Source organism: Myotis yumanensis, unplaced genomic scaffold (assembly GCF_028538775.1).
Source record: "Myotis yumanensis isolate MYYU_CA2020_CCGP unplaced genomic scaffold, mMyoYum1.0.hap1 SCAF_1, whole genome shotgun sequence".
In the NCBI taxonomy this organism is placed as follows: Eukaryota; Metazoa; Chordata; class Mammalia; order Chiroptera; family Vespertilionidae; genus Myotis; species Myotis yumanensis.
Genome location: NW_027223752.1, coordinates 64051837 through 64070071, shown reverse-complemented (window position 1 = coordinate 64070071; position 18235 = coordinate 64051837). Strand labels below are relative to the sequence as shown.

Here is an 18235-nt window from a genome sequence, read left to right as displayed (position 1 = left end):
TGCACAGTCATGATGATGCAAATGATAGTGACACAAATGACAGTCCCTCAAGTCATGTGGCCATTGTAACAAGAACAAGAGGAAGGGTCTGGCCTCAGCTTTCTCTGCAAATCTGCGCCAGAGCAGGCACAGCCCCAGCTGTGTCGTCAAAACACAGCAAACCCCTACAGCAGTAGCTGCTGGAAACGTGTCCCTGTGAAAGCTGGTCAATCTAATGTTTACACTGTCAAGATTATACCAGTGATTTGATATAAATAATCATTTCATTTTTAAAAAATAAAAAATGATGACAATAGCTCTAAACTCGTAGATTGGCATTGGGAATAATGAAAGTCTTGCCCCCGAGGGTATAACAAAGGACCTCTGGGTAGAAACTACATTGAGACAGATTCCAGCTCATTATGAGGCCGAATGTTGCAATAAATAAGTGCCCAAAAAGGGAATAGACTTCACCATTAAACAATTGCTCCTCTAAGTAGGTTAATCACCTGTCAAGAGATGTTATTACATGGAGGAACCGTGCTTTAGATCAACTCCAATCCTGCCTTTTGTCTCTAAGAAGTCTATGGTCAAATATAGAGAAAATAGCGGTAATTAATTAAATACACATTCATTGAAAAAAGTTACATAATGGTCTGTCACTAACTAGAGGCAAAAGAGAACATCCGTGCTCTCTGGCCAGGATGCTATATTAAAGAAACTGAACTATTGTTCATGCTGTTCAGCTAGCTAGACCAATTACCCAACCAAGAAAACAACATGTGTTTCCCGCCATCCTGAACCAAAATTATTTCTAACTGTGTGATCTTAGTTTTAAATATTGGTACATTGATACTGTGTAATACTGCTTTGAAAGAAAAAATGAAGAACAACTACTAATGTATGTCAACTATATGGATGTGTGTCCAAAAGCCTTATGCTGAGTAAAAGAAGCAAGACACAGGAATACGTGCCTTATTATTTCATTTATGTTAATTTCAAAAACAGACAAAACGAACTGATAGAAATCAGACACGGTTGTGTGGAGTGCAGGGAGAATGAGTGAAAGGGGGTACAAGGGAACGCTCTGTGGTGATTGGAATGTTCTGTATCTTGTTTTCAGGTGGTAGTTCCTCAGATGTACACAACTGTCAAAGTTCATCAAATTGAACACTTAAGATGTGGGTTTTTTGTATATAAATTACTCTTCCCCAAAATAAACTTTAGTTTAATTTAAAAATCATATTCACTTTGCATCGTTTGAAGAGCTCTGCACTTACCACGTGGTTTCTTTTTACTGAAGAACATTATTGCGCCGATTACTTTTCACTGGGTCTCAACAGTTGGCCTACAAAAGGAAACAAGAAAAGCGCACAGCATTACTATTTGAAAAGTGCTCATTAACCATACATTTCTACCCATTAACTTTTTTCCTTGTCAGATCTAGGTGAGTAGGAAGCCATTGGCACAGTGAGGAATAACAGATCCCACATCTCAGGCTCAAATCTAACTAGATAAGAATAATTCTATACAAAAATAATTCTATACAAATAATTCTATATAAAGATATTTATACTGTAAAAGCTACGTAAACAAACTTAAGGTAAGCACATGTGTGCTATTCAATTTGGCTTTAAAATTGAGCCAAAGTTTCTAATATAGTCCAAACCCTATGAATCAGAATATCTCAGGGGTGAAGCTCCAGCCTCTGCCTTTTTATTTTCCAATCACAGCTGACATACAACATCACGTTAGTTTCCAGTGTGCAGCATAGTGGTTAGACATTTACATGGGCATCTGCCTTTTATCCAAGTGCTATGGTGATTCCTTCCCACCGCTGGAGCTGCGGACCACTGCTAAACCGTGGGAGTTACATGTGAGAGGTAATTATCAGCCAGGTTCTAGAGAACAAAATACAATCAAAATTTTTCCTCAATTTATTCTCATGTGAATAGTCTTCTCCAGGTAATTACAAACACATACACACACACACACACACACACACACACATACACACCCCAGAGGCAAAAGAGAACTAGAGGCACACACACACTCAGGTGAGGATTTCAAAAAGAAGATTCACAAAAAGGATTTTTTTTAGGTGAAGACTTCCTGTGAGAAATAACATGGACAGAAGTGGGTTTTTTGTCCATGAAAGGCTATTCTGTCCCAAAAAATGGCCACAGCAACAGGTAAAAATGGCAACAGGGAGAGGGATGGATAGATTCTGAAACAATGACATCTGATCAGGTGGCCCCATCTGGCCAGAAGGTTACGGCTCATCAGCAAGTTCTAATCCAACTTGTTAGGGCTTGAAAACTCTCTGGGGACTAAGTGAACATGCTCTGTTTTCATGGCTCAGAGTCCCAGGAGCAGGCGGAAGAGTGATTCTTGGAGCAAGGTGGCAAGAGGGACTCTACGCTGACAGGTGGCAATGAAAATGCAGGCGCAAATTCAATCTCTCAGGAAATTAATAAGAGCACTGGCCACTGGCCAACCTATTCTTTTTTCCTCCTTATTGGTTTGCTAGATTGCCTTGAGGGATTAGTACTAACAGAAAACCAATACAAAAGATGAACCTAAGTATATTTGTGCAACATAAAGGTAACTAAAGAGAAACTATCCTTGTAACCCTTTGCCTCTCTTATTTTAGATCCTCCTATAAGAACATCTAGTTATAAAAGTCCCTAGATAATAAAACATAAAGCCATATCATATTTTTTCTAAAATTACCTTTCAGTCATACAGCTATTTCATTGCTTTTACTTTCTCTAATACCATTTTCTTTGTTTTCTTTTTTTTTTTTTAAGGCCACCAAAAATTTTGGTGGCCTCCAAAAAAAAAAAAAAAATTGGGAGGGAGAGAGAGATCTAATACCATTTTCAAAATACCTTTAAAAACTTTTATTTTAAATCCATTTTTTAATTTTAGCCATTTTTGTTTTTGTACAAAATATTCTCTACTTGGTAATTAATCTAGAGTGATACTATAATCACTGTTGTAGGAATTAAACAATATTTCTATAAGATTTGTGAAAGTTATCTCTTATTAATGATCTTAGTCAACTGTTTTTATTCTCTAGGATATAAAGTTACAACAAAAATTAATAATTGACCTTCAGGTCTATGCTTCCTTCAATCCAATCTTTTCCTTGTAACAGTGGAATCCGGGCATATTCAAGGAGGAGTCTAAAGTAGCAGAATCTAGTTTCACTTAGAGAAAGTAAAATTTAGTTCTTTCATTCCTGCATATTCATCAACTCACCAAAATACTCCAGCTGACACTTGCTTCACCTCTAAAGGATGCTGGAGTAAACACAGTCATCTTTTCTTGAACCTTTGGATCAGTGAAGGTCTAAGGAAATCAGAGTAAACAAAATCACGTGAGAGAAAAGGCTTGCTAAAGTGAAATCTAGCTCTAGAAATAGGAATTTTGGATTTTGAAATCCAATCATTTACAAGTGTTGAAGCAAACAATATTTACATGAATACATTCTTTCTTTTTTTGAAATCACCCCAAAGCAGAGGAAATGAAAAAAGGAGAGCTGCCTGCAGGTCTTATCCTACCCTTGACTTCATCTTACCCAAGGGATTAAAATGGTGGTTTCCTTGTGTGAAAGCCCTGGGGGTGTTTTATAAGAAATAGAGGAATGGGAAAAGTAAGAAGAGAAAGAAGTAGCTAAGAAATAATAGCTATTTTATGTCCATTAATTCATTTAAAAATGCAACAACTTCTTTTTTTAAAAAAAGATTGAAAGTTATGCTTGCATGAAAATTTTATTTTTTTACATTTCAAGTTCAGATTTTGATTCTTGGTCCAGAAAATAATTTTCCTAGTGAAAAAAAAAATGGCTCCAGTTTGTTCGGGGAGAATAAGAAGTTGGTTTCAAACACCTTGGGATTGAGGGTGATAACATGACATCCAAGCTGAAGCAGCAGGAAAGAGGGCATCCTGTCCATATTATGATTCCTTAAGGAGGTCCCTACTGATAGTTAAATTGGGGACACCCAGTTAACTCAATGCTTAAGCAAAGGATTAAATTGAAATGCCCTTTAATGGTCTGAGGTCATTCAACAATCAAGTTATACTTAATTCCCCTACTCTAATGCCAGGACCACTAGGCAACCTGCTGATAATAACTTGCTTTCCCATGGAAGTCTGCCTGCAGGGAAAGAATGCACTAGTCAGGCATGCCAAAGTGAGCATGCTGGTGCTCCTCACAGTTTTATTGCACTTTTTTTTAATTGATTGATGAGAGAGAGAGAGAGAGAGAGAGGTTATTCCTCTTACTTATGCATTCATTGGTTGGTTCTTGTATGTGCCCTGACCAGGGATCAAACCCATAACCTTGGCATATCGGGATGATGCTCTAACCCAGTGGTCAGCAAACTCATTAGTCAACAGAGCCAAATATCAACAGTACAACGATTGAAATTTCTTTTGAGAGCCAAATTTTTTAAACTTAAACTATATAGGTAGGTACATTGTTATTAACTTAATTAGGGTACTCCTAAGCTGGCCTTTGCTAAAAACGTCCTCAATCTGATTGAGGTACGTTCGCTGAGGTCGACCCCTTCCAACTCTCCCATCCACACTCGTCTTGTTTACTTGTTTCAGATAGACGGGTGGGATGGGAGAGTTGGAAGGGGTCGACCTCAGCAAATGTACCTCAAAACAAGGTACCTCCCCTGCACTGCGTATCCCGCGGCCCACCTGCACCGAGTCTCCTGTCGCCCAACCAACCGACACCCCCCACTTCTTCTAACGCCACTTCTTCAAAATAGACTTGCCCAGCCGAAAACCGACTTCTGCGCATGGGCCACGAAGTTTCAATCGCACTATACGTGCACGCCCGCACGTGGTATTTTGTGGAAGAGGCACACTCAAGGGGCCAAAGAGCCGCATGTGGCTTGTGAGCCACGGTTTGCCAACCACTGCTCTAACCAACTGAGCTACCTGACCAGGGCCTATTACACATTTTGAGTTAATATGTTGTCATTTTTATTTGATTTCATCAGTCTCTTGAGCTAATATTAGTCTGCCCCAGAAAGATAGCTCTGGTTTTGGCATGCTATTTATTGAAGTATGGCCCTAAATTTACAGGAGAAACAACCCACTCTGGCCATAGTAAACTTGCCAAGAGGCCTCCAAGGGGACAGCCTACTGACCTGCTCGAGGTCAACAGGATGTGGTGGCTGGAAGCTTGTCCTTTGGAGTCAAGCAGCCTGCTCTTGGATTCCTGCTTTTAGCACTAAATCATCACAGAATCTGGGCAAATAAGCTCTGCGAGCCTCAGAACCCACCCGGGGGGTGGGGAGAATTGGGGCTGGGGCGCACAGTGAAAGTGGGTGTATTCGTTATGTTTAAGGCTTTCTTTGTCAAAGTATCTAATAAGAGTTAGGGTGACATGAGGACAGTGAATTTAACTCCTTTAAGACATTCTGCAGTAAAATAAAGGAAATGCATGTAAATAGGTAATGAGACTTTAAAGAGATGTGTTTGCATAGGAACACAGAGACATGGCTATAAACTGAGGGAGCACAGCCAGTGGAAAGAGAAAGACTGAAACTATAGGGTAAAGTGACAAAGAGGCAAAGGACTTGGAGGAGATTGGAAAAGAAAGGAGCCAGGGCCGTTGGGGAAGAGACAGGAGCACTCAAAGCCAGGACAGGAGAGTAGCATGGGGCACATTCTTGGCAGCTCTCTCAGGGCAAGTAAGCCCAGGTGAGCCCCTTCCTGCCTGGCTTCATCTCAGGGTCCAGGAAAGAACTGGGGTGCCCCCCTGGGAGAAATCCTCTATTTAGCAGTGGGTTCTCTCCAGTTCTCAGGACCCAGGGACAAGATGGGCCAATGGGGAAAGGGCCCATCCATCTTCAACAAGCCCAACCCCAGACCTCACCCCCTGTGAGGACCTCCTGCCCTCCTCTACTTCTATTCGCCAGTCTCTGCTCTGTTCTGCTTGTCTTCGTCTTTCCCCAACTCTGCTTCCTCTTCCCTCTGGAGACTGTACCATACAGGAGAGACTTTTAGGATAACAGGCTCCAATCCCAGCTCAGGTACTTTCTCTCCAGTGGTACTTTGGCCAAGCCACTTCACCTTCCTAAGACTCAATCTCTGAATCTGTAAAATAGAGATAACAATGCCTTTGTCCCAGAGGTGATGGGAGGTTAAATAAACATGCGTATACAGTTCACTCCATAGAAGTATTCCCTCCCCACCTGTCCTCCTCCCCAGTCTGTCTTTCCTACTCCCTACCTTCCCTCCTCTTTCAATCTTCCAGTTTCCTTTCCCTGTTTCCCTAAATTTCCTTCATATTTCCCACTACAGCACTTGCTTTCCAACCCAACATACCTCTTTGAGGACTGACCTAACCAAGAGTGGGAAAGGGGGGGGCTCCCTGGGAGGCCAGCATCAGGGTGAGCTTAAGTAAACCTTGAAAAGCCACCTGCTTGAACAGGGTAACTCGCAGGATCATTCGGCAATCTAAATCATGCCATGACTGTAAAGGAACGAGCGTAGTGCCTCCTGCTACAAAGTTAAGACTCAAAAAAAAAGCTCTTATTATTAAGTGTATTTTTAACTCTCCATAACTTTAACTTGAACAATAGTGGGGTCTGAGGGACGGAAGTTGTGATGGCAGATTTAGGAAACTAGCCCCTTCTCTCCTCATGATGCCCTCCATCTTCTCTGGTTCTACCCTTTGGCTTTCCTCCCACAACTCTAGGTTCCCAGAGGCTGAAAAGCAATGCTTTATTGAGTCCTCCCACCCCTGGACACAGCAACCTTGCAGTCATATCTGCTGGCAACCATCCCTGCCAGCCCAAGAATATTCCCGAGATAACCCACGGTCAGGCCCCAGAGCACAGCTCTAAGAACCCAGGGAAGGGAAATCTTGGAGGTAGGGGAGCGGGGAAATCTCACCTTGGAAGGTGAGAGCAATGAGGGATGAGGAATCAGCCCAGGCCACTGTCCTGCATGTGTGCAACTGGAGTGTAGTTTTAGGGTGGAAGGTGTAGATAATGTTTTAATCATATTTGGTGTCGGTGACAGCTGCCAAGGACCATAATGCTTACAGATTGTAGATATTGGGCAAAAATAGAAGTAAAAAGAAATTTAAGCCAGTCTGTGAATTTATATGTATGTTTATAAAAGTGGTGGCTAGTACAGCCAAATTTATAAATTGCGTAGCAATTATATTTAACTTCCATGCCTCAACAATAAATTATTTTATTTCCCATATAATATATATCAGATTGATTTTGTTGTGCGTTGTCATGTCAACACTGAAATCTGTTTATATTCTGTTCGGCATGCAGCTGTTACCCAGCCACAAAATTCTAAAGCAGTGGGAACCCTGCTTCCCTTCCTCATCCTGTTTATCCCCTGCTCATTTTCCAACTTAGTCTCCTAGTTCCCTCGTCTTCCCTTTTTCTTCTTTCCCTAGCCTGCTCTCTCTGCCTCCCTTGTATATTTTCACCCTCCTCATCCTGCCTGTCTCTTCCAAACATGCCCCCCCTGACTTGGTCCTCTTCCCTCCCTTTCTCACTTCCCTATTCATCCACCAGCACTAGAGTAGAGTGCTGGGTTTGGTCCTGCTAGCCCTGTAACCTCCACAAGTTCCCTTCCCTTCTAAGCCCTGGGGGTTTTTATCTGTCAAAGCCGCAATCAGGGTAACTCTAGGATCACTAGGCAATCTATATAAGGTCATGACTGTAAAGGAATGAGCACAGTGACTCCTGTTACCAAGTTAAGACTCAAAAAATAAAGTCCTTATTATTAAGTGTATTTTTAACTCTCCACGAGTAGAAAACCTCCCATCAAATCTGAGAGCCATCCCTACTGATGTTCAATTATCAAACAGTTATCAGGTGCCTATTCTATGTCAAACCTGGGCTGGGTAGAGGGAAGCAAAGATCATTAGGCCCCATCTGTCCTTCAAAAGCCCACAGTCTGAGAAAGACAAGACAGACAGACACATGGAAGAATCATTAGCGTGGCATGTGTAGGGCTATGATAGAAGAAGGGACCGAGATCCACGGAGTCAGAGGGAAGGGAGTCACCAAGCTTGCTTTGCAGAGTCAGCTGAGACCTCACAGATGGTGATTCCAAGTAGTATCCTTTTGAAAGAAATAGAAGAGTTTGCTTAATAAAATGAGGTAAGGACGGGCAAAAGGAGCAAAATGTGGAAAGATCAAGCATGAAAGAGAAGGTTTGAGGAGCAGCGGCAGTCATGGCAACCAGACTGCAGGGAGCATGGAGGAATGTGGTGTGATATGGGGCTGGCAAAATAGATAAGAGATAGATTCTGAAAGAAGGCAAAATCTCATCATTGTTACCATCGTCACTATCATTCACTGGGTACTTGACCTCAGGCTAAGCACTTGATATCTATCATCTCATTTAATCCTCACCAAAACCCTATGTCAGGGACTGTCTCCATTTGATAGATGAGATGACAGAGAGCGTCACTGTGGTTAAGAGCCTGTGGTTGACCCTGAAGGTAATGGGAAGGCAGAAGAGCTCTCTCTCTCTCTGTAGAATGGATGATTAGAGTTCAGCCCCCCTTGTCCATTGTCTTTGCTCCCTTGTTCTCTCAATGCAAGCGCCTGCTGACAGAGTTTTTAGGAAGGTTCCTCTCTCAGCATGGACTGGCATGGAGAGAAACGGGGGAGCAATGACAGCCGGCAAGCAGAGCTGGATCCTAGCGATGTTTCTGCGGTTGAACTGACAGAGTTTATAAATGGCTCATATGTTATGGTGCAGAACGAGGAGCAATCTGGGGTGACGTTCAGGTTTTTCCCTCAGCACAATGAGGGGATAGAGGTGCCGTTGTCTAAAATGCCAAATACAGCAGTAAAGAGAGAGGAGGAGGAGGAGGAGGAAGAGGAGGAGGAGGAGGAGGAAGAGGAGGTGTAGGAGCAGGAGCGGGACCTGGGGTGGGAGAAAAAGTTCATTTTGAACCCATTAGGCTTGAACGGCCTCTGGGTCATTGAAAATATCGTCAGCACTAAAGAGAAAAGACAGACTTGCAGACTTGGAGTCGACATATAAGGAAATGTTGAAGTCACGGGGAATGAATGATCTCACTCAGGAAGAACAAGAATAAAGAGAAGTGAGGAGAGGACAGAGGGTGAGGATGAGTCAATAAAAGGACAAGGACAGAGTCCCTAGGGGACACTCCACCTCAAAAGAAGGGTCATGGAGGGGTGCATTGGAATGAAATGCTGTGCTTCCCTAGCTGAGCTCTCATCCTCTCAGCACCTAGCCCGGAGCCTGGCAAAGGGTAGGTGCTCAGCAAATCAGATTTGAGTAAAGAAAAGGAGAAAGGAAATAAGGGCGGCCTCAAGTTAAGGAAGGAGTGTGTTTCTGCAAACACAATGATCAATAATATTTAACATTTGCATTCAGAAATTTCTTTGTTAACACTTGAAAAATATTTAATATTGCTAAGAAGTTCAGTTAGACTTTAGACATGTGCTACAAATGTGTAACATTTGGAGGTTACCATTTTCTGTTACTTTTCATGAGAAATCCTGAAAACAAATACTAGCATCTAATTCTTGTCCATGCCTTGCAAGTATATAGAAGTTTTTTTCAAGAAGAACTACAATTTCCAGTTTACTTTGTGAAAATTTCTAGTTAACCATGTAAACACAAAATAAAATCCTCCTGTGAAAAAACAATACATCTGCCAGGGGTATAAAAAAATCACTTGGCCCCTCCTTTGTAATGATGCATGCATGATGAAACAATATAAAGGCACAAAAAATAAATATAAATTAAAATCTACTCTGAATTTACATTTTGTTCCAAGGCTACTAGCACGGAACAACACCTGAGCAAAGGTGACAGATCGTGGGCACAGATGTTGGGATCACATGTGCGATACGGTATCTCCTCATCTTCTTTCTAATAAACCTTCAGCCCCCAATTAATGTTTCTTGCCAGTTTTTTTTTCTTCAAAACAGCTCATTGTTATCAAGGGACCTGAGAGTCCCTCATGTCTATCAACGAAACAGCTAGACGAATGAATTTTCTCAAACACATCTCAGAACTGAAAACATACCTCTCAAGCCTCAGAGAAGAAGAGCTTAGTGGCAAACTGTTCGTGTCCAAGGCATGAATTGACCACAGAATAGAAAACACCTTGAACAGGTGCACTAGCTACAAACCCCCTGAAAAAAAACTAAAACCAACTCCTACCAAAGGAAGTGACAAATACCCACCAATTAAAACACACACACACACACACACACACACACACACGAAAAAAAATGGGACATGATGTTGCTCCCATTGCTGTTTAATAGGTGATGATTACAAGATTTTAAAAAATCAACTTCAAAGAAAATGTCCTATTTCCCATACCAAACTAACTTTTCCCAAATTTATTTTTTAATAAGAGGAGAATGAAAAAGACTATTTGCTAAGCCTCAACCACATGGAAAAGAGAAAAGGAAAGCCCCAAACAGCACAAAGCTAGCACTCCTTAGTCTGCCCAAGTCACCGATTCCTGAAAGCTCCCTCCGACTCACCGCAGCCTGGACCTGCCCCTCTCCCCGACAGGGGAGCTTTCCCAGCAGTGCAGGAAGATCAGACAGGTACCCATTCCATGACCATCTCAGGGAGAAACGCAAGGCTATTCCGAAAGCTCTAGTGCTTACACAGAAAACAAGCTGGGTCTCTAGGGGACATTCTTGAAAACCTGAGACCAACTCCGGGAAAAACACTCTTGACCACTTACCACCACCGGAAGCAGCTAAGTGGCAGATCAGAATCAGCACCTCATCAGAAAAAGAGGAAGATGTTGTGGGAGAGCAGTTTCACTACCAGTGAGGAATTGGGGGAGAAAACGCTCCTTGGAAAAATACCAAAAGCCCAGAAGAGTCTCTCCTTCTATCGCTGCCGGCGGCTGCTGCCAGGGCAGAACTGGTTAATCTTGGAGAAACAAAAGGAAGCTCCCTGGAGGCTGGCTTCGGGAGCATGACTTCCTCGGTGGGAACCAAGAGTTCAGAAGGATGGACCCGGACAACGAAGGGGTGACCAGCTACCACTTCTGCTTAGCAAACTTCTATCAGCCCTTGGTTGAGGGAGAGAAATAAGCAAACATCCTTGGAGTTCTCACCTGTTTCTCCCAGACATGAAGGCATTGGCAAGGGTCGGTTTGTGTGTTTTTCTAGTCATTACAAGGGGAATTCAACTCTGTTATGGATGAAAGCTAAGCACACTCATGCAACATTTACTAGCAGGGCAAGGACACTTCCTGTTTCCCAACAGCCTGAATTTCAGCTCAGAAGAGGCAAACAGTTAACCCTGAGGATGCCAAAGAACAAATGCATGGAGGAAATGGACTTGAGTTTGTAGTTCAAAATCGCTTTGAGAGAGGTCTGGCTTTTAAGATGGGATTGGGTGAACACAAAATATTTTCGTTTGTGGCTATTTTTAAATGAAAGGATTATAGTTCCTTTTAAATATGTCTAAATCCACTTATGGATTTTCCAGAAGTTGCATCAGCTTTGCAGTTAAGTACTGAAACCAAGTATGTTTTCATCATGTCTCTATCGCTAGTGCAAGCTGATCCCCTGTGCATTGTCAACTCCATTCTTCTAGGATATCTGGTACTGAGCCCCCAGTTTTCCACAGAGCCAGAGCGGAGAGAAAGGGGGGCCTTTCCCTCCCAAGGCTCCACAGTCACAAGAAAGGGCAGATTCTTGAAACAAGAATGATAGCTTTCCTTTTTGGATGATAAAAAGGACCAAGAGCCTGGCTGGTGTGGCTCAATGATTTGAGCATCATCCCATGGACCAAGAGGTCCCGGGTTCAATTCCCAGTCAGAACACAAGCCCTGGTTGTAGGCTTGATCCCTAGTAGGGGGCATGCAGAAGGCAACTGATCAGTGTGTCTCTCTCATCAATGTTTCTATTTCTCTCTTCCTCTCCCCTCCTCTCTATCTAAAAATCAAATTTTAAAAAAAGGACCAAGAACAAACAGCCTATGCAATGAAGCAATTGTTTCTTTAAAATATTTAAAATGAAAAACTTTTAAATTAAAAAAAATTAGGTATAGCTTCTATACCATTTTTTAATTTATCATATTGGCAACTATTTGGTAATTCCCTTTGTTGAATAAGTATAAGGAAATCAGTATCTTCTCCTACACCATTAGTGGGAATAGAAATTGGTAAAAATAGTTTTAAAGGGAAACCAAGGAATGCCTTTAAATATAGAAATGTGTATGTTTCCATCTCTTAAAAATTTACTTTTCAAATGATCACAAACAAGCAAATATATCTGTAAGTATGTTAATTATAGCACTGTCTGTAAAAACAAACAACCAAAAATATCTTAAAGATAGGGGACTGGCTAAATAAGTTAAGGTGCATCTGTATAGAGGAGTGCTATGCAGCCATCAAGAGGGATGAGAACAGGACTGGAGAATCAGACATCTGGGCTCAGATCTGTCTCCACCAGTGACAGACCAGGTGACTCTGAGCAAGTTCCCACGCCTCTGTGTGCCCACCCGAGCCTTTTCTGATCTTCCCAGCATCTCTGGTCCCTCCCTCGTGGGCGCTACTAGAGACTGGGTTTGGTACCATCCACCTGTGCTGATCCTATAATGTCTGCTATCTCCCCTCCCTGCCCATAGAATGTTTTCCTTGAGGTGAGGACTATAATGACTCAGTTTTGCATATCTCTCTCTCTCTCTTTCTCTCTCTCTCTTTCTTTCTCTCTCTCTCTCTCTCTCTCTCTCTCTCTCACACACACACACACACACACACACACACACAGACTTGCACTATAAAGGTGTGAGTGCAAATTAAGAAGCTACATGTTGTGTTTTTATTGCATTTACCCAAAAGTTTCTGATGCCAGAAAAAGTTCATATGCCTTGTCACTTTCCCTGAAATTTCAAGGCTGGAGATGCCTTTCCTTGGCTTACTAAAAATATTCTTGCCAAATGCTTCTTTAAAAAGCTCTAAATTGCTTTAAAATGCTCTAGTTTTGAACAGTGTTATGAGAAGCAAGATGGCGGCGATATAGGCAGACGCGTCCCAGGTCTTGTCCCGGAGCAAACGGAGTAAGCAGCTGAAACTAATAACACCCACCCCGAATTGGCAAATTTACTCAGCTGGTGAGACGGTTTGCAGCCGGGAAGGGCAGACCTCCCCTGGAAAGGTTAAAAACCAGGGATCTGGGCAGGAAAGTTTGCCAGACCTGAGCCCAGAGGGTCGGAGGGAGACCGCATGGCAGACAGCCGCGTCTCTTGGGACAGACACAGACCCTGACCAGGGTAAGGAGTTCCGCGGGTTTGCTGGCGCCAGGAGATTTGAGATTTGGATTTTGTGATTGCGGAGAACTGAGACTAAAGGGGGCATCCTGAGGAACTGATCAGACCATGCAGTGCCCATAAGAGAGGAGCGTTTCCCAGACCATGCAGTGCTGGTAAGAGAGGAGCGTTTCCCAGACCAGTAAGAGAGGAGCGTTTCCGCGGCCGGCCGGCGTTTGTCTGTTTCTTTGTTTTCACTGAACCCTGCTCATAGGACAGTTCGGATACAGACACTCACCTGTGCTGAAGAGAGGGTGAAGGTGCAGACGAGGGGAATCTGGGGAGAGGCTGAGGAAAGAGGGGGAGCCGGAGGAGGTGGCAGCGAATTGAGTGCTGAGACCCCCCTGGGCCCAGGACTAGGGCAGCCATTCCTCCAGAGGGTGGAATTCCTCCCCCCAGCCCCCCAGGCAAGGAGCACAGCCACACCCAGATTCCACCCTGTATGAGATAAAGGATTAAAACAAGCTGATTAGTCCCTGGGAGTTACCAGGGTCTGGCCTATAGAGGGATTTTCAGTCCCACCAACAACACAGAGCAGGGTAAGGATTAAAAAAGGATAGAGAAGCTGTATAGCCTCAGAGGCCAACCCAAAAACACTGCCACCCAGAGGCTGAGCCACAAACTGACTCTTAGGGGAATACAAATTAAGGCAGACTGGATCACAAATACGGCCTGCTTTAAAATCAGGACTGTGATTTACAACACAGAGGAACAGTGTAATGCAGGCAAATTCAACACTCTCCTAAATACCTGGCAGGACTAAGGCGAACCAGGCTGAAGAGTAGAAGAACCGAAAGACCATCACTACTGCAAATTTTTTCTTTTTCTTTTTCTTTTTAATTTTTTCACCTTTTTACTAAGAAACCAATTTTTTTTTCTCTTTTTCTTCTTTTTCCATCACCTGATTTTACCCTTTCAATTACCACATTTTTATTTTTAACCAGTATTATTACTGCTACCATTTTACCATTTTTTAAAGTGCCATTTTATTTTCTCTTTATTTTCTTTTGGGATTAGTGTTCTCCATTCTATTTTCATCGTTCCTTTAGCATTAATTTTCCCTATCTCAATTTCACCTCTTTGCTAAAACCCTCTTCCTTACTTTTCCCCTTTTGGTGTCCTGTTTCTCTTACCCTATTCCTGCTCCAGACTTTCCCAATTCCCTCTTTTTACCCCCTGTCTAATTCCACCCTACTTATATATCCTATTTCCAATCTACTGCTCTAAATCCTTATACACCTATTCTTTATCCTTCTTCACTTTCCAAACATTTTTTTCTCTCTTATCTTTCTATTGTTTTCTTGATTGTTGAATATATTGGGCTTTTTGTTTGTTTGTTTGTTTTGTTTTGTGTTTTTTCTTCTTTTTTAGGACTGGTTGTGAGGTTGTTTTTCTTTTGCTTTTTCTTTTTCTTTTTTTTTTTTTCTGCTGGTTTTTCCCTTCCCTCCCCCACCCCACCCCGGTTATTTTTGTGCTTCTGTTTTCCCTTACCCCTCTGGATATTACTGGTGGTTTGTAGTTTGCATTCATCTCCAGGGATCTGTTGCTGGAATTTGTTGAGATTAGTGGCAGTTCTATTGGAGTTTGCTCCTCATACCAATAGTCTCTTCCCCGCTTCTACTTCATTCTCTTTTTTCACTCTCTTTTTTTCCCCCCTCTTTTTTCCCAATTCTATTTTTGCACTCCTTTTTTGTTTGTTTTTTTTCTTATTTTTCTTTTCTGTTCTCTCTTTTATCTTCTTCTCTTCTTTCTCCCTTATCCCCTAATTCTCTTAATTCGGGTGGTCACCTTTATTTGGGGTTATTAATATTGTGAATATACTTGTGTTCAGTGCCTGGTACGTTGTGCCTTGCTCTGTTGTATTTTGTGCCTTTAAATCAACGCAGCAGATCCAAGCAACAGCAGCCCCCTGATCACCGCAGCCTCCTGATCACCACAGCCTCCTGATCACCACACCCTCTGTCTGTGGAACAGCAGCTGTACGTGAAGCCTCCCCCCACCAGCCAGAAGAGCCAACACAGCTGTGAACAACACCCACCAGAGGAGCTGCTGCCAACTGGAAAGCAGCTGCTACCGCAACCGTCTGAGCAGCAACCACAACCCAAGGAGCCCCTGCCACCCAGGGAGCAGCCACTGAACATCTCAACATCTACATATGTCAGCGAGATCAAACATGGGTAGGCAAAGAAACCCCCAAAGGAAAGAAAAGGAGGACTCGCCAGAAAAGCAGCTAAGTGAGACAGAGATATGCAACATGACGGAAAAAGAATTCAGAATAAGGTTCCTAGAGTACATGCACCAGATGTTCAAGAAGCAAGAAGAAACAGATGAAAAACTCAACTACTTATGCAAGAAGCTAGAAGAAACAGATGAAAAAATCAACAACTTAAGTAAGTCCCAAGAAGAAATGAAGAGTGACATAGCTTCAATAAAAAACTCCATTGAAAGTATCAACAGTAGACTGGGAGAAGCGGAGGACCGAATTAGTGAATTAGAAGACAAGGAAGCAAAACACACTCAAACTGTACGGCAAATGGAGAAAAAAATTAAAAGACAGGAGGAGAGCCTAAGGGAGCTTTGGGACAACATGAAACGAAACAACATACGAATAATAGGGGTGCCAGAACAACAGAAAGATGAACATGGATTAGAAAACCTATTCGAAGAAATAATATCAGAAAACTTCCCTGAGGTGGGGAAGAAAAAAGTCACACAAGCCCAGAGAGTCCCAAACAAGGTGAACCCGAAAAGACCCACACCAAGACACATCATAATTACCATGGCAAATGTTCAGGATAAAGAGAGAATCTTACAGGCTGCAAGAGAGAGACGGAAAGTAACATACAAGGGATCTCCCATTAGATTATCAAATGATTTTTCAACAGAAACACATCAGGCCAGAAAAGAATGGATGGAAATCTACAAAGTGATGCAAAGCAAAGGACTGAATCCAAGAATACTCTATCCAGCAAGGCTATCATTCAAAATTGAAGGGGAAATAAGAAGCTTCACAGACAAAAAAGGGCTAAGGGAGTTTATCACCACCAAGCCAGCCATGCAAGAAATGCTAAAGGGACTGGTGTAAAAAGAAGAAATATCAAGCTCAGAAAGAAAACAGCCACACACACACACACAAAAAGAAATGGCTACAAACAAGTACCTTTCAATAATAACTTTAAATGTAAATGGACTAAATGCTCCAACCAAAAGACATCGAGTGGCTGAATGGATAAAAAAAACATGACCCATACATCTGCTGTCTACAAGAGACCCACCTCATTAGAAGGGACTCACACAGACTGAAAGTGAAGGGATGGAAAAATATCTTTCACGCAAATGGAAAGGAAAAGAAAGCTGGGGTAGCAATACTTATATCTGACAAAATACATCTCAAAGTGAAGGCCATAACCAGAGATAAGGAAGGCCACTTCATAATACTAAAGGGATCAATACAACAAGAAGATATAACCCTGGTAAACATATATGCACCCAATGCAGGAGCACCCACATACATAAGAAAACTTCTGGAAGATATCAGGGGAGAGATCGACAACAATACAATCATAGTAGGGGACTTTAATACACCACTGACATCACTGGATAAATCCGCTAGACAAAAACTCAGCAAAGAAACAGCAATCCTAAATGACTCACTAGATCAGATGGACTTAATTGACATCTTCAGAACACTTCACCCCACAGCTGCGGAATATACATTCCTCTCAGGTGCTCATGGGACATATTCAAAAATAGACCACATATTGGGTCACAAGCAAAGTCTCCACAAATTCAAGAAGATTGAAATCATAAAAAGCTTCTTCGCAGACCACGATGGCATAATGTTAGAAATAAACTACAATAAAAACAACCCAAAATACTCAAACACTTGGAAGCTGAATAGCATGTTATTAAATATTGATTGGGTTACCGATGACATCAAAGAAGAAATTAAAAACATCCTGGACACTAATGACAATGAAAACACAACAATCCAAAACCTCTGGGACACAATGAAAGCAGTCCTGAGAGGAAAGTTTATAGCTCTACAGGCCTATCTCAAAAAACAAGAAAAAATGGTAGTCAATCATCTAACTCTACAACTCAAAGAATTAGAAAGAGAGCAACAAGAAAACCCCAGAGTGAGCAGAAGGAAGGAGATAATAAAGATTAGAGCAGAAATCAATGAAATAGAGACCAAAAAAACAATACAGAAAATCAATGAAACCAAGAGCTGGTTCTTTGAAAGGATAAACAAGATTGACAAACCCCTAGCCAGGCTCACCAAGAAGCAAAGAGAGAGGTCCCAAATAAACCAAATCAGAAATGATAGAGGCGAAATAACAACAGACCCCACAGAAATACAAATGATTGTTAAACAATACTACGGGCAACTCTACTCCAACAAACTAGACAACCTGGAAGAAATGGACAAATTCCTAGAAAAATACAACATTCCAAAACTCAATCAGGAAGAATCTAAAAACCTCAATAGGCCAATAACTATGGAAGAAATTGAAGCAGTCATCAGAAAGCTTCCAGCAAACAAAAGCCCAGGGCCAGACGGCTTCACAGGGGAGTTCTACCAAACATTCAAGGAAGAACTAAAACCTACCCTCCTCAGACTACTACAAAAAATTCAAGAGGAAGGAACGCTTCCAAGCTCATTCTATGAAGCCAGCATCACCCTAATACCAAAACCAGGTAAAGACATCACAATGAAAGAGAATTACAGGCCAATATCCCTCATGAACATAGATGCCAAAATCCTCAACAAAATCTTAGCAAATCGGATCCAGCAGTACATCAGAAGGATCATACACCATGACCAAGTAGGATTTATCCCAGAGATGCAAGGATGGTACAACATCCGTAAATCAATAAATGTGATACATCACATAAACAAATTGAAAGAAAAAAACCACATGGTCAT

At 42.0% G+C, this 18235-nt stretch overlaps 1 protein-coding gene across 4 annotated transcripts in view; it reads right to left on the bottom strand.

Moving 5' to 3' along the window:
• ATP8B4 (ATPase phospholipid transporting 8B4 (putative)) overlaps positions 1–11169 on the bottom strand; it is a 214855-nt gene extending 203686 nt beyond the window's left edge. For 2 of the 4 annotated variants that reach the window (XM_070423188.1, XM_070423218.1), the window contains exons 1-3: positions 10515–10643; positions 3244–3333; positions 1260–1327 (exon numbers count right to left, since the gene is read on the bottom strand). In XM_070423188.1, coding sequence (XP_070279289.1) covers positions 1260–1287 — 28 coding nt within the window. In that variant the 5' untranslated portion in view covers positions 1288–1327; positions 3244–3333; positions 10515–10643. Of the gene's footprint in view, positions 1–1259; positions 1328–3243; positions 3334–10514; positions 10644–10723; positions 10943–11104 lie in introns of those variants that run through there. The other 2 variants (XM_070423207.1, XM_070423198.1) reach the window with 2 other exon arrangements.
• Between the last annotated feature and the right edge of the window lie 7066 nt (positions 11170–18235).